At 35.9% G+C, this 24,745-nt stretch overlaps 3 protein-coding genes across 5 annotated transcripts; 1 reads left to right on the top strand and 2 right to left on the bottom strand.

Moving 5' to 3' along the window:
• The first annotated feature begins 3,420 nt into the window (after nt 1-3,420).
• On the top strand, nt 3,421-7,320 carry LOC127798165 (uncharacterized). 2 transcript variants are annotated; one of them, XM_052331539.1, is made up of 5 exons: nt 3,421-4,653; nt 4,946-5,221; nt 5,323-5,370; nt 5,457-6,547; nt 6,628-7,320. In XM_052331539.1, the coding sequence occupies exons 1-5, from the start codon at nt 3,600-3,602 to the stop codon at nt 6,961-6,963; spliced, it is 2,805 nt and encodes a 934-aa protein (XP_052187499.1). In that variant the 5' UTR covers nt 3,421-3,599; the 3' UTR covers nt 6,964-7,320. The 2 variants fall into 2 exon arrangements, with proteins under 2 accessions (XP_052187499.1, XP_052187490.1); XM_052331530.1 differs by having other exon boundaries at nt 4,919-5,221.
• Nucleotides 7,321-11,316: 3,996 nt separating this feature from the next.
• Nucleotides 11,317-13,565, bottom strand: LOC127813297 (PTI1-like tyrosine-protein kinase At3g15890). The gene is made up of 4 exons (XM_052354211.1): nt 13,216-13,565; nt 12,994-13,138; nt 12,625-12,887; nt 11,317-12,109 (listed from the first exon to the last, which is right to left on the bottom strand). Exons 1-4 carry the CDS (start codon nt 13,311-13,313, stop codon nt 11,554-11,556), a joined length of 1,062 nt encoding a protein of 353 aa, XP_052210171.1. The 5' UTR covers nt 13,314-13,565; the 3' UTR covers nt 11,317-11,553.
• A 9,028-nt stretch (nt 13,566-22,593) lies between these two features.
• Nucleotides 22,594-24,291, bottom strand: LOC127787265 (transcription factor bHLH118-like). Of its 2 annotated transcripts, XM_052315237.1 has the most exons (4): nt 24,122-24,291; nt 23,778-24,011; nt 23,082-23,429; nt 22,594-22,967 (listed from the first exon to the last, which is right to left on the bottom strand). In XM_052315237.1, the coding sequence occupies exons 2-4, from the start codon at nt 23,982-23,984 to the stop codon at nt 22,896-22,898; spliced, it is 627 nt and encodes a 208-aa protein (XP_052171197.1). In that variant the 5' UTR covers nt 23,985-24,011; nt 24,122-24,291; the 3' UTR covers nt 22,594-22,895. The 2 variants fall into 2 exon arrangements, with proteins under 2 accessions (XP_052171197.1, XP_052171191.1); XM_052315231.1 differs by having other exon boundaries at nt 23,778-24,291.
• Between the last annotated feature and the right edge of the window lie 454 nt (nt 24,292-24,745).

Genomic DNA, 24,745 nt, shown 5'->3' with positions numbered 1-24,745 from the left:
TTACCTCTGTTCTTTTCTAACGTGCTCGTCTTATTTTTCTTTTCTTTTCCTTTTTTCCCTCTCTTATAGCCCTCTTGTCTCTAATATCATTATCATTATCAATCTTTCTCTCTTTGTCTATTTTTGACAATCAAACCCCCTATATTCGTGTACAAAGCAAATTTTCATATGTTGCATTTGAATAGAGTCAATAACATTATTATTTGTTATATAGAATTTCAAACTTCAATAGAGGTATTGTTTACCATTGTCCAATATATATTATTGTTAAAATAATAGTTAAATTATAATAAATACACATCATCATCATTATCTCATTCTTCTTTTTTCTTGTTTCTCTTGCAACTCAACCACCTTCGTGTAGCCCTTACCACCGCAGTGGTTGTCATCTCTCATCTCTCGTTTGATTTGAGGTAACTCCTTTTATTTATTTTTTTATTTTTAATCATCTTCGTCTTCATGTCTTTTTCATCTTTGTCTGTCTTTTTTTTCTCTTCTCTTTCTTTCGCACTATTTTTGCTTTTAACGATAAAATCCTAGATCAAACCCTTTCCTTGAACCTAGATGAAAGGCATTCGAATGGACCACCTACATTTGTGTTCAAATTGAATTTTCTTATGTTGCATTTGAATAGATTCATTTGACACTATTATTTGTTAGATAGAATTTGAAATTTCAAAAAGGTAATGCTAACTATAGCCCAATATTGTCTTTAGAGCAATGATTAAACTATAATAAATATACCTTGTTTTCAAATATAAAACACTCTTTACTTATTGATAATAAATATATTGCGTCGTATAATATTTTATCAACAAATATAATTATTTCAGGACTAAAAAATAAAGTTGAAGAAATACACATTATCTTAAAATAAGGTGCATTTATTGCATCTCAATTATTTTTTCAAAAAAAAAAAAAAAGACAATGGCTTAATATTATCATTTTAAAAAATATAAAAAGAAAATAACACATACACAAGTGCTCTGTATATCTAAATGCAATTTTTTGAGGAGGTCTATTCTATTGTCCGTGTCTAGTAAAGAAGGATGGGCCGGGTCACACTCGCCTTGTCCACGTTGAAGAAATATTATGTTGGCCAGGCCAAATAACATTTGCCACCTTTTTTGAGTATTAGGGTGCGTTTGATAAATATGAAAAATAAGGGTGGAATTCATTTTTCATCTAAATTTTAGAAAATTCTATCAAACAGTTTTTCAATTTCATGAAATTCGAATTTCATTTTAGTTTAAAAAATAAATATTTTTCTTGAAATCAATAAATTAAAATTCTTAAAGATTAGGATGAAAATTAAAATTTCATCAAATTAGAATTTCAATTTCATTTTCTAATTCTATCAAAGGTACCTTAGTTCCACAGCTGTATTCAACATCTTTGAGCCGCTGCTGGGATAACAGAAACGAGGAGAGAGAGGATCATACTATACTATACTATGCTAACCCTCACGTGGCAACTTAGCCGCCAACTCTAAGCTTTGGAAACTGGAATGAATTCAAACTGAACCTTGGCTAAAGAACATTATTTATATATATATATATATACACCCATAAAAATAAATAAAAAGAGAATATTGTATATAGTTTTAATTCAAAAAATAACATTTATATATATGACGTGGACTGAAAATTATTATAGCCTTTTATGTCATGAAAACAGCGGGACGTGGGGGCGAAAGAAAAGTCATAAGATGGGGCAATCCCCTAAATCAGTGACTTTTATCATAATACGGTGGCTATAGCAAGCATGCATGGCATGAGATGGGGTGGGATGAGCTGAGCTGAGCTGAGCTGGGCCTCATTAATTCTATAGTTTTTGCTCCATTTCTTCTTTCTTTACCACAGTCAGAGTCAGAGAGCAATCTCAAGGGTGGCGTGGCGCTTTTCTGGCTCCGCACCTGTCTTTCTGCGCCGGCTGCACCTTCCTCCACTTTTTAATTATATAATATATTCATAATCATAATAATTTAATTATATTATTAATGTGATTTATCAATAACTAATTAAGCTAAGAATTACCTGCATACTACTAACTCATTATGACTTTAATAAAACTAAGGATTCTAACTTAATGAAATTAAATTCTATTTAAAAAAAAGTCAATATCAGTTAAATGCAAATTTAAAAAAAAGTCACGTAATATATACATATGATATGTACACATAAAGGAGAAATCTTTACAAGGTGGGGGAGATAGAGAGGGAGAGAGAAGAGATCCAACAAAAAATCCTGCGAAGAGGGCAAAGCCGAGAGGGTCATGAGTCACTTCCACACTGTGGATTCGACGTGTCCCTATCATCACCCTTCTCAAATTAAACACCCACAAAACACACTTACTCACACACGCTCTCTCTCTCTCTCTCTCCCCTCTCTGTGCTGTTGTGTTGTTAATGAAAATGGGTGAATGAATGCGTGTTGTTAATGCAGGGCTGCAGTGGGTGGCCACTCAACTCTTTCAGTAGCTAGCGAGAAGCCGGAGGCTCCTCCAACAAACTTTGATTAATGCCCTTCTCTCTGATTTCTGAAGGATGAAAAGGAGGCTGGGAGCGAATGTTAATGTCCTTTTTGGAGCCGCGTTTTTCAGATTTGCAGTCTTTCAGTACAATCATTACCCTCTTCTCTAATGATCCCCCTCACCGTACTCTCTCCCTCTCTCTCTCTCTCTCTGGGCATCAACATAAATTTAATTTAATTTACAGAGAGCTTTATTTACTTTTGGGCTTGGGCTTCTTTTGCAGTTTGCTTTAAGAGGTGGGTTTGGAGGTTGATTTGTTCGTGTCCCTCTCCCATCTCTTCTCTTTTGCTTCCAACTATATATTCTTTTCAAGAGATGCCAAGGGAAAGGGAAGTAATCAACGCCTGCTTGTGTTCTGGCATGCATGAGCTGAATATATGTAATTCGCTTCCACCAAAATTAGAGCTAAAAAAAAGATGTCAACCAATTGTCAGCCAAGAAAAGTGAAAGAATTAAGTATTTTCGTGTAAAAAATTAAAGTATGCCTATATATAGAGAATGATTGGTGTATGACTATAGAAATTGAAGCGCGACAGATTAATTATAAAATAATATTATTTTCTTTGAGGAAGTTTCAAGTGAAATCAATTGTCTGATTAAGCATGTACGTACGTACAATGGCAAAGGCAAAGGCCAAATGAAACTATTATTTGATGATGAGATATTAATTCAACTTTCTTAATTAAGTGATTCATTTAGCCTAACCATTTGAATAAGGCAAGCCATGCATTTCCAGATATTAATTCAACTTTTCAAGTGACTGGCAGAGGTTATATAGTTTTCATTGCGGGTGGGGTTGACCCATATGTATATGGATATGTATATATATATATATAGATATATATTTTCACTTAATTACATTTCCCTCGATGAACGGTTATCATTTTCTTTCCCTCTCCTCTCCCACACAGTTCCAAACACATGTAAGGTCGAGTTGTATATATAAAGCGTAAAGCAACCAAGTTAGTCCCTCAGTAATGGTGGTTCCTCTTCATCCTGTTCAGCTGGTTCTGGTTGTTCGTTAACCTTTCTCCATCAAAGCACTTCTCGTCTGGGCCCCCATCAATATGGGCGAAAACAAAGGCGATCCCACCAAGAAACAGCCACCACAGCCGCAGCAGCAGCAGCAACCACATCTCTCTTCCCCTTCTCCTACAGATCCCAGCGAAGAGTCGTCTGAACCCAGAAAACAACCGACGCCGACGAAGCCGCCGTCGGCCGCCGTCGGGGTCGCCGGTATTACTACTTTTGGCCCATCTTCTTTATACATCCCAATTACCGTTTCAAGTTCAGCTACTTTTGAGCAACAGCAGCAACAGTTTGAAGCCCTGAATCCAAAACGGCCCAGATACGCAAGCGCTCAATGGAAGCCCTTGCCGTCTCCATCTCAACAAATAAACGTTCCCGGCGCCGGGGAGTCAAGTCCATCGCCATCCACCCACGCCGCTGCCAATGTCGCCGCCGTTTCATCCTCCGACACGGCCTCGTCTCCATCCCACTCTCCGCGCCCTTCGCTCTCCGCCGCCTCCGGCCAAGAAACGAGCAAGCCGGAGGCGGAGCAATTCCACCACCAGTTCAGAAAGGGCAAGTACGTCAGCCCCGTTTGGAAGCCCAACGAGATGCTGTGGCTGGCTAGAGCTTGGCGGATTCAGTACCAAGGCGGCGCCGAGCCTCAAGACGAAGCTCTGGCTGCCGGAAGCGACACGCCAGCTTCGATTGCAGCAACCAGAGGGAAGACTAGGGCGGATAAAGATCGAGAAGTGGCCGAGTATTTGAACCGGCATGGAATTAATAGAGATGCAAAGACGGCTGGGACGAAGTGGGACAACATGTTGGGTGAGTTCAGGAAGGTTTATGAATGGGAGAGAGGTGGGGAGAGAGAGCACGTCGGCAAGAGCTATTTCAGGCTTTCACCTTACGAAAGGAAGCTGCATAGGCTTCCAGCTTCGTTTGATGAAGAAGTCTTTGAAGAGCTTTCTCAGTTTATGGGGTCTAGAATGAGAATTCCCCCAAGCAGAGCCACCATTATTTCCTGCGGCGATGACAGCCGGTTATCTCTCACGCCGGTCAAAACCATGCCTCCTCCCCCTCCTCTTAGAGAAGAAGAACTCCCTCTCTCTGGTACCCATCATCAAAAAAATATTTGCACTCTCTCTCTCTCTCTCTCTCTCTATATATATATATATAAATATAAATATTGTTAGAAGGAATACGGAAGTATTGTTTATATTCCCATGTTTAATTCCTTCTTTCTTCTATCGTTTGCTTCCTATGCTTGTTTTAACGCGGTATCGGAGTCTATGTTCTGATTTCATGTTTGTTTTAAAACGTATATCACCTGAAATGTCGCAATTGTTAGGGTTTGAGTGATGGCTAGAATTTTCAGGTCTACCTGCATCGTCATCTTCGAAAGAATTTCGTCGAATTGGTAAGGTACGGATGATTTGGGAAGAATCAGTGAGCTTGTGGGCAGAAGAAGGCGAACACCACCGCGGAAGAGTGAAGCTTCAGGGCTCAAACTTTCTGAACGCAGAAGAGCTCACTTTCTTAGACGACTCCATGGTTGCTTGCACCATGGAAGTCTTTGAAGAAGGACCCTTAAAAGGCTTCTCGGTTGACAGATTCGTTCCCGGGCAGCAAGTCAAAGTTTTTGGCAGAATAAAGTCTTCCCCAACTCCTGCTCCTTCGGGTAATTCATCTCACATCCTTTTACCCAAAGAATCTTGCCGTCTAATTCTGAACAAGTTTCGAAAAGACACATCAATGTAACGGTCTCTTCACTTCTCCCAGGTTCCAGTGAAAGAACTCAGCTTCCTCTCGTAGAACCCTTTTTGAGATGTAAGTTCATCACGTGATGCTTCTTTATATTCTTTATCGATCAATAAATTCCCTTTATTTTAATGCAATGGGGTGTATTTTTTTAGCGATCCCTCCTTTGGAACATCAAGATCCAACCGAATACTTTGTGGGTTGTCTTCGAGTTCCACCTCCAACACTTCCAAGCTTGTTCGAACTTTCGTGGCACCTGCAAGAGCCTCCGCCGGAGGAGCTGCGTTTTCCGGTCAGGAAGGACGTGTACAGGGACCTGCCACAAGGAAAAGAACATTTCTTTACCATTTCTTCCGAATTGTTAGATTGCAGAGGCATCGCATTTGACTTGCTAAGCCCCATTATCCGATTAAACCCTAGTTTAAGCGGGGCCACCGCCTCCAGCAGGGACTCATTCATCGGCCTTTGGGACGATTGCATCAACAGAACTGTTTCCAAATTCTGTTCCATGGAAATGATCATGGTTCGGAAGCCTTCCACATCAGAAACCATTCTTCAAGATCACTGGCCTAACCTAACTGGATTCGTGAGAAATTTTTGCCTGTGGAGAGGAGAAGAGGTTGATCAACTCAGGGAAGGTGAGCCTGATCCTTCATCTTCCATTGTCGAGAAGCTTTTCTGGAGCTACCTGGATCTTCCTTACATACTGGGCTACTACGCCGTCGGCTATACGGTGACTTTCTGTGCTATGAGTCGATCTCAGGACCGAGTAATCCGAACCGATCTATTAACCCTAGACCTATCCACGCCGCAAGAGAGGCTGAAAGCCCTAATTCCGTGCTGGAGAATCGCAGGCCTATTGCCATTGTTAGCCGACCGGTGCTACAACTACGTCAGCAATAGCAACACCTACAAAGTATTCCCTTACAGCGATTTCGAGAGGATCGATTTGGGTAAAGGAAACGCCATTGAAATGACGCCAATCACAGTAACCAGAATCTTCTCGAGCAGAAGGAAATGGGTGGCGGTGAAAGAGATTTACGACTTTCTCGACCTCCGAATCCCACACGCCGAATTCATAGTCAGATCATCGGAGAAAGATTTATCGCTGGTATTCAAGCCGAGGGGCTGCAATCTCAAACCCACGAGCTGGGATCAGCTCGTTGAGGCTCTCAAGCACGTAACCAAGGCTTTAGTTGCATTGCATGATCTCTCCTTCATGCACAGGGACTTGAGCTGGGATAAGGTGAACTACAGTTCATATCTCGTTGTAATCGGCACCTGTAAGAGAATATATTTTTCTGAATATTTTTGTTGGCGGTGCAGGTGATGAGAAGAAGCGACAGGGATAACGAGTGGTTCGTGGCGGGGTTCGAGGAGTCGGTGGGGGCGCCGCAGATATACCCGCACGCGGCGGCTAGTGGGCGGCACGCGCCGGAGATGAGCCGGGGGCTGCACGGCGTGAAGGTGGACGTATGGGGCGTGGGGCAGCTGGTGAAGAGCTGTGGGTTGGTGGGTGTCCCTAAGCTGCTTAGGGAGCTGCAAAACAGGTGCTTGGACCACAACCCAGAGCAGCGGCCGACGGCGGCTGACTGTTACCACCACCTGCTGCAGCTGCAGTCATCTCTCTCGACCGCCGCAGCCGCCGGCGGTGGGTATTGAATTGATGCGTGATTGATACATGCATAGGAATCTGCAACTCAAGTCACAAATCAGTTTTTGGTTCGGCTTTTATGCTCCGCAGCCCTTTCATAGCCTCCCCCTATATTACAGCTTCTGCCTCATTTATTGTGAATCCATTAACCAAAGCCATTGAATTGCATTTTGAGGGTCCGCCTTTTGTTATCCTTTTGAGCTTTTGATGCTCCGAGAAGTTTCACCCAGAAGTCTTAAATATTCCTCCATGTCAAGCAATGGAATCCCAGATCTTTTTAATTCATTTCACGCTTTTATGTTTGATCTGGATTGATGTATTGGAATTTGCGTGACAAATTTTGTAATCAATGCAGGCTTATATATAAAATCTCCTGATTAATTCACAATTGATGAAGCTGTTTTCTTCTTCTTCTCCCTTTGTTTTCTTTGCTTTTTAATTTTAATTTGCCTATAGTTTGGAACATATATATTGGTCCATTTTTCATCACTGCACTCATCCAAAATTTGTTCTGCATGGCAAAGGTTCTTCAGACTTTAACTGTCTTTGGTGACAGTTCTTTTATTTATTGCTCGGTAACATTATTTCCCTTCTGTCATGTGTATAGTTCTCAAGAAGAATGCTAAAATGGAAGAGAAAAACACTTTGTTTATGTGAATAATTTATATACATTGATGGTATTTTGATTCTTTAATGTCGTCCTAGTAGCTACTTGCCTCTCCATATTTCATATTGGTCCTTGCTTCTATTTTCCAGCTATTACTGCGTTAGACAACCAAACTGGCCCTAGGGCAGACTTTAGGGTTGCCCTATACTAGCTGCTTCATTCATTATTTAACACCACAGTAAAGAATGATAATGACAATGACGGCAAAAATACGTGACACATAGGGACGTCTTAAAAGGGAATCCAAAGGACAACAAACTTCGTATCATCCTTCATGGCCTATACTCTAATAATGGGGAAAATCGAGGCCTCCCTCTAAGGTAGAATTGATTATTAGTGCTTAATTTGCTTGCAGCTTTAGCTGGCTGCCGTAATGAATTATGTATGAATATATGTACAAATATTCAATAAAATTAAAGCATAGCTTCACTCCTATTCCCTACCATGTTAGGGCGTAATCACGCAAATAAAAAATATAAATAGAAATGAAATGAGAAATTAGTAATTAAAGTCCACAATTCTATCATAAGTAGATAATCTGTTAGTTAAAACAAATAAATTAATTTTTGTGGAACATATGATACATTAATCAGATAAATTTAATATATACTTGTTGAATTTTAAAAATATAATTATTTATTCACTGAATTTTGAATTGTTATTATCTACTCTTTGAATTTTACTTAAAATCAATCATCCATTACCCGTTATATCACTATTTGATCTTGTAAATGGAAAATGTCTACGTAACTAAAAAATTTAATTAATATACATTCACTTGACTTAAAAAATGTAACTACTTACTCACTGAAACTTTAGAGTAAATTTAATATACACTCATTGAACTTTAAAAATAAAACTAATTACTCACTGAACTTTGGAAGCAAATCATATGGGAAAATCAAAACCAAGAAACAGATAAAAATGTCTGCTCAGATGATTCAATTTTGGAAGCAAGCCAGAAGCATAAACTCAACCAAAAAATTATCATAAAAGGCCTTGCTCAGGTGTCTCAATTCTGAAAGTAATGCAGATGCAAAAAATTCAACCAAGACAATAGAAAAAATCAGGTTGCTCAGATGTATTAATTCTAAAAGCAAACTAGCAGTAAAATATCAAACTAATCCATCAGCATCTTTTAACCAATCAACAAATGAAAAAAAACTACAAATTTTTTTACCTCTATTAAGAATAACGAAATCACAAAGCAAAGTCGGTTCAACCATGAAGCCATCTAGGTGGCTGCTTGAGGCCACGCATTTAGGAATGCTCCAAAATGTTGTAATTTATATTTTTTATTTTTAATAATAAATATTTTATTAAAAAAATTTCAAGTCCAAAATAAAGTGTAACTTTCAATTCAAATTCTTCAAGAACACACAAATTAACAATCAATTTACAATATTTTGTCTTTCTCATTTTTTCTTCCCAGTTTTTAGGTTTTCTTTTTCCGTTGTTCTCAATTTTCTCTTCCCAATTTTTACCGTTTCTTTTTAAATATTCATAGACTTTAAAACTGTAAATTTATTTTTCATTATAAATTTTTCAATTGCAATCCTAAAAAAATTTCATTGTTTCCAATTTTTACCTTTTTTGTTTATTATAGTAAGTTGTTTAACTTATTTTGATCTTTCAAATATTATATTTTAATTAAAAATTAACTATCCTTGAGAGATTATAATATTTTGTAATTGATTGGACTTTAATTTTTTTTCTTTTCTAATTTAATAAAATTTTCTCATAAAAAGGTATATTATTTACTTTTTTACAAAAAAAAATAATACTCTTGAGAAGGGTCCAACAAACTTTTTCGCCTAAAACCCCCAAGTTAGTTGAGCTGACTCTACAATAAAGATGTATTCAATAATGAAACCAAGAGTTAAAAATTGATTACAAAAACTATCTTCTAGGTCAAAAATCAACAATCTTTGAGTATATCTTTGTGGATTTCATTGTTCTTAATGGTGATAAAAAAAATTGCAGTTTTTTTGTTTGTTAATTGGTTAAAGGATACTGATTAATTAGTTTGAGTTTTGCTAATTTGCTTTCAAGAATTAATGTATCTGAGTAGCCTGCTTTTATCTGTTATCTTGGTTGAGTTTTTGCATACGCATTGCTTCCAGAATTGAGGCATCTCAACAGGTCTTTTATGGTGATTTTTTTGTTGAGTATATGCTTCTGATTTACTTCTAAAATTGAACCGTATGAGCAGGACTTTTTATTTGTTTCTTGATTTTAGTTTTCTCTAGTGATTTGCTTCCAAAGTTCAGGTAATTACATTTTTAAAATTTAGTAAATATATGTTAAATTTATCCCAAAATTTAATAAATAAATAGTTACATTTTTAAAGTTTAGTGGATAAATGTTAAATTCTTTAGTCACGTGAGCATTTTTTCGTAAGTCATTTTGGATTTCGCTAGCTATGTGAATATTTTTCGTTTGCAAAATCAAACGGTAATGTAATGGGTGATGGATGATTAACGTTAAATAAAGTTTAGTGAGAGAGTAGTAGCGCGGGAAGGTTGTACGGCGGCGGTGACCTAGTTCATGGCGGTCGGCGACTCGGTCGATAAGGACCCTGCGACCCTGTAACAGAGAACTCCGTCGATGGCACCACAGTGTGATTGACGACAGTAGCGAGGCTGGGTGATCTCCTTCCTTCCTAGATCCGATTGCAGCAGCCAAACTGCAGCAGCGATTATTGGATTTCTGTGCAACCCGGGCGGGAGACCTGGGCTTGTTCAAATAATAGTGATAAGAGGCGGTGCTCCTTCCTCCCTTCCAGAGTTAATTTTTTATAACGGCTCTGATACCACTCGTTATGATTAGTTATGTTTGGATTACGTAAATTAAATGAAAAAAATAATAACATAAAAAATTAACATTGTTTTGAGTCAATAGTTTTGATGAAAGAATAATTTACTAAATAAACAAATTAAGCTCAACGCTTCAATAATTAGCAAATATATCTGCAGTTTGTGAGAGCTAATATTTTACATTTAATTTTTGCAGGATAGGCCCCAGAAGAAGAATAGCTGAGACCACGCGGACGCAGATGGGCCGGCCAGGCCCTCCAATGGCCTGGCTCACTTCGACCTCCAAGGATATTACCAAAAAAAAACCCTAATTTGACTTCCATTGGAATTGAATATAGAGGCACAATATCATATGACCAAGTCATTAAGTACTAAACCTGTGTTTTTTTTTTTCCCTCAAAGTTGCCATAGTTTTTGTTTTAGAGTCCTTAGGCAAAAAACAATTATAGAGAATAACATAATTCATTGACATTTCTAGATTGTGATATATGATTTTAAAAAGAATTAATGTTACCCCAACACAACATTTTGTGGCGTTTTGAGAGAAAAATTCTACAAGAACCTCATTTTTAAAGTATATTTCGGGGTCCATGAAAAATGATTGTTTTATGCATATATATATATAGTAGTGACATAGAACTAAGAAAGAAAAATTACAAAGAACTACAAACATGTTATATATTATTATTATATTATGCAAGTAATGTTTTTTAAATGAAAATTATGTAATCTTGTCAATCCCTTTCTAACCTTGGAAGGTTAACTGCACTTGTCACATAAACAATTAATTACACAAGGAAATAAATTAATTATATCTCATGGTACGTATGAGAATGAAGAGGATTAAGGAATTGGACAAAACAAAAAAGTAAGCATGTTCATCATCTACATCTTCTTCTATATATCTTTTCTTAATTTTAAATCTTTTAATACGTGTATAATATCAATTGATCAAACCTAATTGAGAAACAATCAAAGTTTATGAGACTTAAATTTAAGATATCAAATTAATTAATACTACTAGCTACCACTAATTAATTAGAACTTCGATGATTATACAATACCTATATATCTCCCCGCCAGAGTCAAAACCCGACTAATTCCTAGCCAATTTCTTACTCCTCTTCGTCGTCATCAACTGTATCATTCGTTTCTCTCACGTCCTTCCTCCTCTCCATGCCGGTGGTCTCCTTGAGCCACGCCACCACCTGCACCATGTTCGGCCGGTGCTCTGGGCTGCCGTCCGTGCATCTCAAGGCGATCGCCAGGGCTCTCTTCAGCTCTGCCTTATCGTACTTTCCTCTCAACCTCGGATCCGCAATGTGATCAAAGGCGCTTTTGGCCGCATATGGAGTAGCCCACTGCACAATATCGCGCTTGACGCCGCCGGGAAACTTCTCAATGGGCTTTCTGGCACTGATAATCTCTAGAAGAAGAATTCCGAAGCTGTAAACGTCGCAGCTCTCTGAGACTTTGCCCCACATGGCGTATTCGGGCGCTAAGTACCCTAGCGTTCCCTTCACTCTTGTGGTCATATGGGTCACTCCATCCGGGATGAGCTTTGCGAACCCGAAATCTGCAACCTTCGGTTGGAATTCTGAGTCCAAAAGGACGTTGCTCGCCTTTATGTCTCGATGAATAATGTGTGGATTTGCGTCGTGGTGCAAGTACCTTCACCAAATCACAAATCACAAGAGCAGTCTAAGTGAAATTTATTCAACAGTTTACATCATATTGTCATATATATATATATATATATATTTCTAACACAAGTATAAACAGATTACATCTAGAATTATAGAGCCGTAGATCTGAAAGTAAATTAGCTGAATAGATATGATCAAGCCAGGTTGTGAAATCCACATTTCTACCTACTTTCTTAAAATCTCTGGGTTTGTAGGAATTTATAAGAAGGAAGAGAGAAGAAACTTGACTTCAATGGATCGGTGTCTCCATTGATGGGAATTTTTGAAGAGGGTTTCTTCATCAAAATATGGTGTCGAATTCAAGGAAAATATTGGGAATTAAAGTGCGTATATTAATGGCCAATTTTTTTTTTTTAAATTATTGCCTCAAGAAAAGAAGGAAAAAAGAAAGGGTGAAATTTGGGTTTAAAAGGTATTTCTCTTGAAGGGAATTCGTTGGAAGAATCAAGAAAAAAAACAATGAGTAAAAAAAGGACTTACAAAAGTCCTTCAGCAGCTCCAGTGGCTATGTTCATTCTTCTTCTCCAATCCAACAGACAATCGGGTGCTAGTTGGCCGTGTAGATGGGTGTTTAGACTATGATTAGGCATATAATCATACACTATAAGCCTTTCATGTTCACCCGCATAGAATCCTCTCAACCCCAGCAAGTTCTTGTGCCTTACTCTCGCTAATATCTCCACTTCCACTGCAAACTCAATCTCTGCCTTTGCCGTCATCGCCTTCAGCCTTTTCACCGCTATCTGCACTATGCTACTTGGATTAATATTGATATTAACATTAATTTCTTCCCCATTTAATTAAAAAGTGTTGAAAGAAGAAAATTAAATTAAAGCTGAACACGATTGCCTCGATGCCTTTACTTGTCTTTCCCCGGTAAACACTTCCAAATCCCCCCTCGCCGATCTTGTTATCGTTGTGGAAGTTGTTCGTCGCCTGAACCAGCTCCTTGAGAGTGTATATTTCCCATGGATAATCCCTACACTTACTCGGCCTGCAAACAAAGAAAAAAAAAAGAAATTTACGAACATTTTTTCCTGTAACAAATTATTGAAGCTAGCCTATTCGTACCTGATCTCCGGTTGTTCTTTAAAGAAGCAAGGAAAGCATTTAGTGAACATTTTTCGTCGGGGAAGAAAGCAGCTAGATGGATCAGACTTGAGATCCATGTATCTTAATAATAATAATAACTAGAAGGAAGTTGCTAGATGGGGGGATTAGTTATGAAAATCTGTAATAATCACTATGAAAAAAGAGTGGAAATATTGAGGAAAATCGAGAACATGAGGTGGATCTAGCAAAGATGAAAGCAATTTAATTAATTAATATTCGGATGTTTCAATGCAAGAAGGATGGAGTCTTGCATTAAGACAAAGAGGCAGACAAGGAACCTTTTCGGGGTGATGTACAAGCCTGTAACCTTCTCACAGCTATATGAGTTCCCATTGCAACTGTCATATTTTCTATGTACCGGTAATCATTCTTAGAATTTGTTTTGGTGTACATGTTGCAATAATTAATTAATTCAATTCTTTACTGATTGTGTAGTTGTCTTCGTTAATTGTCTTCATTTTCTAAGTAAAACACACCAAATTGTCTCCATCTTCTTCTTTTCGTTGAATGTGACCCTGGTTGAATAATGGGCTGGTGGTGTTGTGTTTTCAAGGTATAGATAGTTATTTTTTATTCAAAATTGTTGGGAAATGATGTTTATAAGGTATAAATTAGTAGCTTTCAACAGGGTTTGGGTTATTTTATACAATGTCGTAATCAGTAAATATGATAAGAAATTCTTTCGAGTACATGAGGGGTTGGTATAAGATTTGTAAATTGAAAAAAGAAAAAAGAAGTTAAATGAGCGCAATCTGTGGCTGTCAATGAAATTAAGGGCATTGAAACATTAAGTTTATAAAAAATTCATAGAAATCAAACTAAACGGCAGATGAATAAAGAAGATTTGATATGCCAACTTGCAAATTCATTAAGTTCACCCATCAGTGTCCAAGTCAGTCGTACAGCCAAAGGTTTTCTAAAAGGAAAGCAAATATACCTGTTATACATAGAATGTGATAAAAATGGCTTTGAGAGATTGTTTAGGGGATTTCGTATGTTTAGAATAATAGTAAACAAAATTATTAGAGGTACTTTGATTAATTTATATCATTGATAATTGGGTAAGTTGTGCTTAGAATTATTGTAATTTGAGTTATTTGTACAAATTGGCTTTTCACTTTGATTATGGATTTTCATCTCAATAGTCAATTCTGATAAAAAAATATTTAATACAATAATGATATTATATCGTCATATTAATTTATCACAAGGTAATAATGTATTTTTAATAAATTGTCGATGCTACAAAGTCGATCATCATTTGATCCATCTAAAAATTATACTCGTAAAATTAATTTTTCTTAATTTGGTGACCTCCTTGGTTATTCTCAACCTGAAGCTTATTTAAAATCTACTCTACCTATAAAAGAAGAGTGAGTCACTCTTTTGATGTATCTAACAATCAAGTTAATTTCGAAATTCAAAATTGAAGGATGTTATAATTATGTAATGTGTGAGTTGCCTTAGTCTTGGAATTCAAACTTTTATATAAGTGCTATAGAGCTGATAGAGGTCACAATCGTGTGTGTTACGTAGACAATCAAATACAAGATTGATGGATGACTATAATCATGCGATGTGGAAAGTTGAGTCTAAACTCATGGGTTAACCTTTACTGCTGCTCATTTTGAACCTACATAAACAAGAAGACACGGCTAGCCAAAAATAAGGCGACAATGCGATGATGTAAGTGGTATTAAAATTATATTGAATATAAACTTATTAATGACACATCAAGAGCTCTCCAAACAAACTTATTGTTACCATTAACAAGAGAATGGGCTTATTAATAGTACTTGTTGGACCACTTGAACTAAAAAGCATCTGGATAAACCCAAAATATATTTGGGCCATCCCCTATACGTTGGAGTTGGAGTTGGAGAGAACCCACAACATATATGAGTTTAGGGCCATGACACTTTGATAGCAACTTAATTAATGGACCCGAAACCTAGGTCTAGAGGTTAATAAACTACTGGTTTTCATGATACTAATCTCAGCTTTTGATGATGTGAAATTGCCTTCCTTTCTTTATCCCTTTCAATATATACATCAGTGGAAAAATAGCTAATATATAATATAATACTTAGCAAAAAGAAAAATAGTTTATAATTAAGGGTAAATTAACATAAACCCTTATAATTTGGTTCATTTAGAAAAGAAAGATCCTTTATAATTTAAAAATATCTTTGAAGAATTTATTGACATAGCCCCCTCCAAGAAATTAAAAGTACCAACTGGGGGGGTCTCCATGATTTTTCTTTATTTATAGAATAAATCAAAATATTCTAACTAAACTTACTGAACTTTAAATGGATTATAGATGACTTATATATTTTTATATAGAAAATCTATTGCAAAAGTAGCTAATATTGTTTCCTGGTTTCAGGTTTGTTTGCAGTCCTTGATATGTTCACTTGTGGTGTTGCAGTATGGCCGTATAGGTTTCCTCTAGCCGAAGCTATCCTTGTTAATGGAAGACATTATTGTTCATGCACAAGTAGAGAGAACTGCTAAAGCAGAAAGGATTAGGAACCTCTATGCGTAATATATATATGTATAGATATATGCAGGACTTACGAACACATACACATAGACAAGTAGCATAAAGTGTTTTTTGTTTCGAAACATCACATTAGCAATTAATGTATCAAATCAAAATGACATGCTGGTAAGTATTTATGATAAAGATAAATTTATAAATACATTCAATAAAATTCATGTTATTATTTAATAATTTAAACTTACCTCAAATATGGAACAATAGGCGATTAATTTGAAACATGATGACGTGATGTTTGATGACCACAAAACACTTCCTCCCCAATATTTAAATTGAAAGATCCTGATATAATTACTGGGCATTTGCATTAATTGATCATAACTTAACAGATTAACTTTAATTCCCTTCTTTATCAAACTTGTTACTAAAATGGCTGTCCAGCTTGTCTTAATTTGTCCTATAGTAAGAGAGAGAGAGAGAGAGAGAGAGAGAGAATTATTAATTTGTTGTGTTATTCTATGATGATGTCATTGCTTTCTAACTATTTATAATTTAAAAGTTGAAACATAACAGGAAGACCTTTGGTTTAGTATTGCTATCACTATCAGAAGAAGGGAAGGATCACAACAGCATGCATGATGAGTTCTATCTATGTTGATCTTTGCTTTAGTTTAATATACCAAGGAAACTACGACTGCCTACCCAACTTTAAACCATATTTACCAGGAAATTAATTAAGATATTTAATATACATCAGTCTTATCTGCCGCCACAAGCACACATATATAGGACATAGAGAGTTAACATCAGCCTCTTCATTTACCACTTTGATTCCTAAATCCGAGATTAGTATCATGAACATCAACCTTTTAAAAAGCAATAAAAACAAAAGGGTCAGGGAAAATGTGTTTGAGTGATGTATATTAAATATCTGCCGCCACAAACAATCATGAACATCTTTCATCATGAAGAGGTGTGCCAATCGGGTTGGTAAAAATATTATTGCTTTTAAAAAAATCAGTAAATTTAATTAATACACCTTTTGTTTTTGAAATGAAATGCATAACTAAAGAGATTAAATAATCATCATCGTGTCACTAAAATAAATGGTAACCCCAATACTTAATTCATGTTAAAGCTTTCAAGATACGGCCAATTATTCATGACCTGAGGAGTTCATTAAGCTATTAATTAAATACGATGCCAAGATGTTAGGGCACATGAGGATATCTTTTAGCATTAATTATTTGCATATAAAAAATAGAAGCAAACGCTCATGCCGGGGCCTTTATAAACAAGTATTTATATATCTTAAGCCTACTATCTTAAATTTAGAATACACTTTTGAAATTTCTATATATTAAACAAATTAAAAAGAATTAATGCAAATCATTAATACACCTTTATGTAGCTCAAGGAGTACACAAAGGTGTACCAATAGCATTTTTTATATATATATACTTTTTATTGGTCCCAAGTGGTAAATAAATACGTACGGTTGCTTTTTTTGCTTTTGTATGGAGTTGGTGGGCAAGATTAGTGCCATCCAGAGGAGCATGAACCTAGAATTGATGCATCTTTTAGGACTGTGTTTGGTTAGAAGGGTGATTTGGTGCAGGGAAAACATTGAACACAGACAACTTTAGGGTTGATCAAAATAAGCTTTCTTAATTAAGCATCAAGGGAGAATATAAAGAAGTAGATTAGGATCAATGGAGCTGATAAACAAGTAGATATCTTTATTAATTAGATATTAGACGATCTTCTGTGATTATCAGATTCCAAGATTCCTGCACTCTCCGTGTAATTAAGCATATACTTAATAAGCTTTGATATATGTAGGGTCTGTCAAAGTATAGCTTAGCTTGTAAATTAAAGTGCGGATCGACAATTTTATATTTGGGTGTAAGCTAAGAGAGAATTATAGTTCATATTCAAAGCGTCGCACTGTTTCTTACCAAGACTAACTCTTATAAGGATCAAAATGCATCTGCTAAGTGAAAGCAAACAGTAATTATTAAATATCGAATATCTTTCAACAAATGAATGGAGACAATTTTAGTAAAGAACTCAAGACTAATTAAGTTTAAAAATCCTAGAAGAGTATAGTGTCCATCCCACTGCTGCCATGGTTGGTCCCTACCTCCCAATCACCGAAGCTCAATCCTGGTCTCCATTGGTGATGCCATCTTCTCCTTCCACAGACGTTAACGACCTTTCTGACTTTGCTTCCTCTTCTTTGACGCCATCCCCTTCTCGTCGACCCTTATTGATTCTCATTGCCTCCATGATCTTCGTCGCCCCTCTTCCCACACCTCTCTCGTTGGTCGTGAAGCACTCAACGACACCATTTAGCATTTAAGGATGTGGCAGCGAAGGGCAACTTGGCAACCGTCTGGGCGTCCTTTCACTTGATTGTGCCAATTGTCTTGTCCTTGTGCGTAATTTGGACCGTCAATGCCGCCTTTTATCTACTGCAATCCAAGCCATTCAATTACATCGTGCGACCCCTATTTATTTATTGTGCATCGGAATGTGTAATTAATTAGAGATTGAGAGAGAAAAAGTGTAAGGAGACGCTTAGGGCTCGGGGGGAGTTGATTCATTTTCGTTGTTTTCATTTTCTCTAGCTTTTTCGTGTTCTTCTCTCATGTTCAAATAGGGATAGTCTCTGATCTTCCTTTTTTTATGATTTTTGAGGCGATTTTGGTATAGTGAACCACTCTCTGAAAATAAGAGTGATTATGAAGCTTATATACAGTGAGTATTGTAAACCCTATTTTTAACTCTGATAGTGCAGTAAGTTCTTTTTTGTCGGAGCTCAACGTGGACGTAGCCCTTTCGGGTGAACCATAGTAAATCTCTCGTATTATTTTGTTTTCCATCATTTTATGATTGCGTTGCTATCTGTTTTTATTTCCAGCACCGATATTCAGTCTCTGCTGTTGAGTTTAAAAGGCTTCAATGGTATGAGTATGTGTATGCAATTCTGTTGTTTGCGTAACACCTCCCCTAGTTTTATGGTCGTTTCACAACAGCCACCACACATATCGATCTCATCCTAACAAGTTCTCTCTTCCAATCCACCCCATCCTTATCCACGTAATCCCAGGTTTTTCTATTTTGCTGTTATTCAAACCAATATTTTCCTTGAGATAAAAGAAAAAAAATAGTAATCATGACCTGTACAAGGATTTTATTACTTGTTGGTTTTCATTAATTATACAAGAGGAGCATGGCTCATTGTTGGAAATAATTCCATTTTGCCTACTGTTGGAACAGTTGGTGGGTAAAATGCTTATGTTGGCATCCCCTTATGCCGGGGCTCCATTTTGCTGGAGTGGTAGCGGATTGCCCATTGAATACTTTCTTCTTCTTTTTTAAGTTATTTTTTCTGATGGTACACAAATTCACAAAAAAAATTAGCTAGATAACATTAGCTTGTGACACCCACCTGTATAGCCAAGAAAAACAAAACAAAACCCTTAAAGGGTTTGTATTTTCTCTTATTATATATTGAAGTCCTTGTTGGACTTCATTCTCTTCGCTTCTCTTCTCTTCCTTCTAGCCAATCCTTTGGGTGGCCAGTTCTCTCGAAGATCTGTTTGCTTTATTTAATATCATTGGGTAAGTTGTGTTTTTTATATTCGGGTCTCTTATCTAGGCCAAGAAAAAAAGATACTTTATGGAACTACATGATTAAACTTTTTATTTAAAAAATCACAGACAATGGTTATCTACACCTTCAAGACATGTCATCCCTTAAGTGATGGATCTTTTATTTCAGATTTGTATTGTTGAAACATCATTCAAAGACAAAATTAAGAAAATACTGTTTATTTATTTTTCTAATAAAAACACAGCAATGGATCATTAATAAATAAATTTTATTTAAAAAGATTTTACTTAAACATTTTATTTGAATATTTATTAAATAAATCCTAATTACTCATTTAAAACTAAAATAAATTTAAAAAATTTATATTTTTTATAAAAATATATTAATATTTAAAAATAAACAGACATATTCTAAATATCTACTTAATGAGTAAATGAATAACCATTCAACAATAAGAGAAGTTGGTCTTCACACGTGTGTTACACGAATATGAATATATATAATATATAAATATATATAAAGTGATCCAAATACCTAGATTTAATATTCCACAATTTAATTTAGAATACTTAAACATAGGGTGCGGCTATCCCCAATTGGAACTGAAGAAAGCACTCCTTATTTTAAGGACCCATTGTTTCTAGAGACCTGAAAAACACTAAAACAACGATAAGAAATATTATTTGTATACAGAATTTATATATTTTTTATAAATTTAAAAATTGATAATATATTTATAAAAAGTTATTGACATTTTTTTAAACTCATATTTATAAAAATATTTCCTTAAAATACTAAAAAAAATAAACTTCAACTGTCTCCTCATTTTTTATTTCCTTAAAAAAATAAAATATTTTTTTAATTTACATGTATATAAGAAGAATTAAAATTATGCACGTAATAAATTCAAGTTATCAAATTCTCTATATAATTGCATTCTTGTTTTGTCTATTGGTTTAAGAATACATTTGGATGGAGAAATTTTTTAAGTTCTTTAGTTTTTTGAATTTAAATTCAAAGTAACCTTGTAGTAACCAAACTCCAGAATATGTGCGAGGGACAATCTATGCTATTCCGGTTAAGAATTGAATCTTTTAATCTCTTGGTGTTAATACTTTTAGTTATTTTTTATGTATGGAAAAATATTTTAGTAGCTTCTTTATTTTTATTGAATAGCCTATTTGGTGTTTGGTCGAAATTGAAAAAAAGTATTTTTATTGACAGTAAAAGTTATTTTTTTTATTGGGAAACAAAACTAAAACTTTGGAGCTTTTGCTGTGAAGCAAAAATAGAATTGAAAAATATATATATTTTAATAAAATTACCCCTAATTAATATTTCAAATTAAAAACATTTCATTTGTTAAATAGTATTGACTATATAAATAGTTTTAGTAGTATCATTTCTCTTAGGTTTCTTCTTTTTTTTTCTAATTATGAAATTAAGACTGAGGCAAAAACACAAACAAAAAATGGGAGAGCTAAGGTGTGAAACAATCAAAAGCCAACAAGAAAACATAAAGAAATTATTGGGTCACAAACAAGATAAAATGGTACTTTTTTCCCAAGGAAGTCGTGATAAAATTAACTTTTTCAATCACTCGTTAAACATTACTTTCTTTTATTTTTATTAAGTGATTCTCACTCAGATAGAACCTCACATAATGGTAGACAGACACTGAGGCTGTCCCTATAACAAGTAGTCCAATTAATCATAGTTTCTTTGAGAAAATAAATTATCAAAATGATATAGTAGAACCCTTTTCCCCCAAAGGTAGAAAGAAAAACTAAATTAAAACGGCACAAAGGAAGGACGAGAGAGAGAGAGATTATAATCTCCGAGTTTACAGTGAAGATCACATGATAACATATAACTGGTAACTGTCTACTGTTTAGTTAATTAATCATGCACTTTGAAGTTTTAACTATTTTGAAGACAAGTTGTAAGGCAACACATGCTCTGACATGCTGATGAAACTAGACACATGTAATTCTTTAAGTATTTTGAAGTTTAGAATACTTGCTATAGTACAACATTAACGCTCGAACAGATTTCAAGTTTGAGAGAGGATGAAGCTTATACCTCCTGTAATTGACACCATTTTTATTCGGATCAGATTTGTCTTACTTGCTAATTCATGTACTTTGTATCTCTTTTCCCGCATTGCTAATTCAAACGTTTGGCATTCATATTACCAAGCTAAAAGTTACTGTATTTTTAAGTTAAAGGAGCATGGAGATCATGCAAGAAACAGACAGGGAAGGATAAATATATGCTTCATATGTGGGTATTAATTAATTATGCGATTTTCCTTTGTCCTACATTATTGAGTCATTTACCCAAAAAAGTATACAGATTAATTTTTTGGTAATTGAGATACAAAGCCAAGAGAAACAATGAGTAAAGGAGACAGAAACCCCCCCAAACGACTTATCCTTCCAGCTGGACTGATGCCACTCTAGCTAATCTGCACTAAAAAGTTGTTTGATCGATGATAATCTTTCCAGTTCACAAATCTCCTTGATTTTCTAAGCTGGATAAGGGAACCAAGAGTATATAGAGATTATGGTGCCACAGAGCGAATTCTAACCACCATATCATCTAATATTATATATACGGGGGCCTTTGCCTAATTAATAACAAGGCAAAGTTGATCAATAATCTGTCTTGCTATCAGATTCATCCTGCATTTTAGAAGGACAAAATCTCTCTCTCTCTCTCTCTTAGAGTGCAATAAATGGAGCCATTTATTACACAGGCCAGTCTCTCTGGGAAGCAGAATTAAATTTGCACATTAGCATGTCTTCTGTTAATCTGAAACATGCTGCATGGCTTTAATTAATTAATATTATTTTCTTAATCTCTACCGTTGCTTTATTCAGGTCCAGATTGTGAGGATCTCTACGTGCTACAATACAATGTATCCTAAATAACAATTTCCAACCTTCAGCACCTCCCACACAATACTTGATCTCAGCTTCACATGGCCATTACCTATATAGACAGCATGTTAATTAATTTGAGAGAACTAATTAATGATCTTTAATTATATATGAAGACTGTGGCACCCTATATCAACTTTACTATTGCTGCATTATCTTTCATGCTGATTATAACAAACAGCAAGACTTCTGAAAAGAAAAACGAAGGTATAAAGTGAAATTAATTTCCATACATATACCAAGATGACCAAAATAATCAATCTGGTCATGTCATGAACTTACACGTGAATGTATCACCAATGAGTTCGTGCTCATCCAAGCTTAGCAAGTAAGCCTGAACTAATTAATTAGGCAAAATTAACTATATAATTAATCATCAGTCACCATTTATAGATTAAATCCACACCTCTAACTAATTTGTACACATATATATCTGTCTCTAAACACACAGAATTGGTTTTCGCTTTCCACTGCAGTTTTCATAACCTGCCAGAGCTCGACCATTTGCATGCTTTTGTTTCACACAAACATTTATAATCAAAGTGTTCACAGCAGCAAAAATATTACTTGAATTTCATCCGCCATTAATCACACATCTCAGCTTTTGTTGCAGCACAGATGGATCCATACATATCACATCACTTGCCTGCAGCAAAAACCAGCCACATGAATTAAGCAAAAATATTGATGAACTTCTAAAACAACTGAAAACCTAAACCTAGTTAAACCTAACCATAGATTAATTTTTCAATGACAGTACCTCAGCTTTGATGGCATGAAATTGCCTTTCATTTACTTCAGTGGAAACATAGCTAACAACATTAATTCCTTCTTCAAACAATAATCTTAGCACCTTTGACACAGAAAACCCTTCGTCTCCAAATCCAGTACTACTGATCAAAATCTCCAAACCTCCCCAGCATGAGCTGACTGTGACCCTACTTGGCGAGCGATTATTCGAGCTTTGAGCGGCCCTGGTGGCCAGGGCACCTCCAGTTGACACTTGTTTCAATTTGTCTCTCTTGATTTCCAATTCCTTGATATTCTTCTTCAGGTATTTTATGTAATTCACCGTTTCATGCATGTGATCGGATGTTGAACGCTTTCCCTGAAATATTGTCATGAAATTAAACCCCGTATATAGTCATTTAGGTTAACTCTTTAGACGTTCATTTATCTCCATGAAACTGAATTCCTCCCCCAAAGAGAGAGAGAGAGAGAGAGAGAGAGAGACCCGGGGGGGGGGGGGGGGAGAGAGAGAGAGAGAGAAACTTAATCTTCTTGGGTACTCAAGACAAGAAGCCATTGCAGCAACCACCTTAAGGTACATGAATTTCTGGCCATATTTCTTGGCTTTATATTAGATATGATTATCAGAAATTCCACAATTGAAAAGGAAAAAAGAAAAGAAAAGGCACGGGTACTGATTAAAACAAAAGAAAAAATGATATCTCGCCTTGATATATTCAAGAGGGAGTAAAGATCGGAGAGATTCATAAAGGCCGGCCATTTCCTGCCTTCTTTGCCGTTCGATCTCTCTATGCAAGATTCTTTTCCCCTCCTTGCTGTTCCCACTCCACTCCTCGTCCCCTGGCGATTTTCGCTGCCTTCTCCTGGATGGGGTCGCAGGGCGATTAATGCCCTCCCGCAAGACATGATCCATGATAGGATCTTGCTGGATCTTCTCTTGCTGGCAAGGGAAAGATGGGTGAAACATCAGTTCAAGGCCCTGGTGCAAAGGAAACATTGGAGCAAAAAAGATTAGGGTCAAGCTTCAATTTCAACTATCTTCGACTTTACCAAGGGAGATTATGCCCTTGTTCGGGTTTTGAGATCTTCCTCTAATGGCCCTGAAGCCCCTCCAAAAACCAAGGTGATGCCTTAAGTAAGATGTGATCTCACTAGGGCATATATATTGCTTTAAAAATTCTTTGGTTGTGGGTACTGCACCTTTGTACAGCTGCAGCTAGCAAGCCCCACGGCTCCACGTTCACACCTGGAAATCTTTGAAACTGATATTGTGTTTCACCGTGTGATCACGTGGTCTAATATGTAGCTTAACTTACAATTATATGCGTACGTTGTATTAGAAGATTGGTTTGACTTCATAATTGGGTATAGTGAATTGAGACCAAAGCATTAGAAATCATCACGGGTTGCTGAAGCTAATGACAATTCAGCAAGACACTGTGGCATGAGAATCTTCTGGTTGTGTTCATGATGAATTTTGTGCTCACAATCTCCTTAATAGGTCTCACCGACCATTTTGACATGAATGTCTTTGAAAACTAGATGGGTACACTCAGGAGAAAATAGTAGTCATAGGTCTCTCTTTTGATTAGTAATTGTCAAAGTAGTAGTTAGATGATTCCCTCTCTAATGTGGATTTTTGTTTAGCTCAGCTATAATGTTTGTACCCCTTCC

Source organism: Diospyros lotus, chromosome 1 (assembly GCF_014633365.1).
Source record: "Diospyros lotus cultivar Yz01 chromosome 1, ASM1463336v1, whole genome shotgun sequence".
NCBI lineage: Eukaryota > Viridiplantae > Streptophyta > Magnoliopsida > Ericales > Ebenaceae > Diospyros > Diospyros lotus.
Note: the sequence above shows the minus strand (reverse complement) of the source record. Positions and strands in the feature narration are given on the sequence as shown.

Coding starts and splice junctions, on each gene's coding strand:
- LOC127813297 (XM_052354211.1), bottom strand. CDS start 13,313: ATGGATCTCAAGTCTGATCCATCTAGCTGCTTTCTTCCCCGACGAAAA. Junction 13,139..13,215: donor AAAGAACAACCGGAGATCAG/GTACGAATAGGC, acceptor CTTTGTTTGCAG/GCCGAGTAAGTGTAGGGATT. Junction 12,110..12,624: donor GGAGCTGCTGAAGGACTTTT/GTAAGTCCTTTT, acceptor GATTTGGTGAAG/GTACTTGCACCACGACGCAA.
- LOC127798165 (XM_052331530.1), top strand. CDS start 3,600: ATGGGCGAAAACAAAGGCGATCCCACCAAGAAACAGCCACCACAGCCG. Junction 5,371..5,456: donor CGTAGAACCCTTTTTGAGAT/GTAAGTTCATCA, acceptor GTATTTTTTTAG/CGATCCCTCCTTTGGAACAT. Junction 6,548..6,627: donor GGGACTTGAGCTGGGATAAG/GTGAACTACAGT, acceptor TTGGCGGTGCAG/GTGATGAGAAGAAGCGACAG.
- LOC127787265 (XM_052315231.1), bottom strand. CDS start 24,068: ATGTTTCCTTTGCACCAGGGCCTTGAACTGATGTTTCACCCATCTTTC. Junction 23,430..23,777: donor TCCCTCTTGAATATATCAAG/GCGAGATATCAT, acceptor ACAATATTTCAG/GGAAAGCGTTCAACATCCGA. Junction 22,968..23,081: donor TTCATGCCATCAAAGCTGAG/GTACTGTCATTG, acceptor TTTTTGCTGCAG/GCAAGTGATGTGATATGTAT.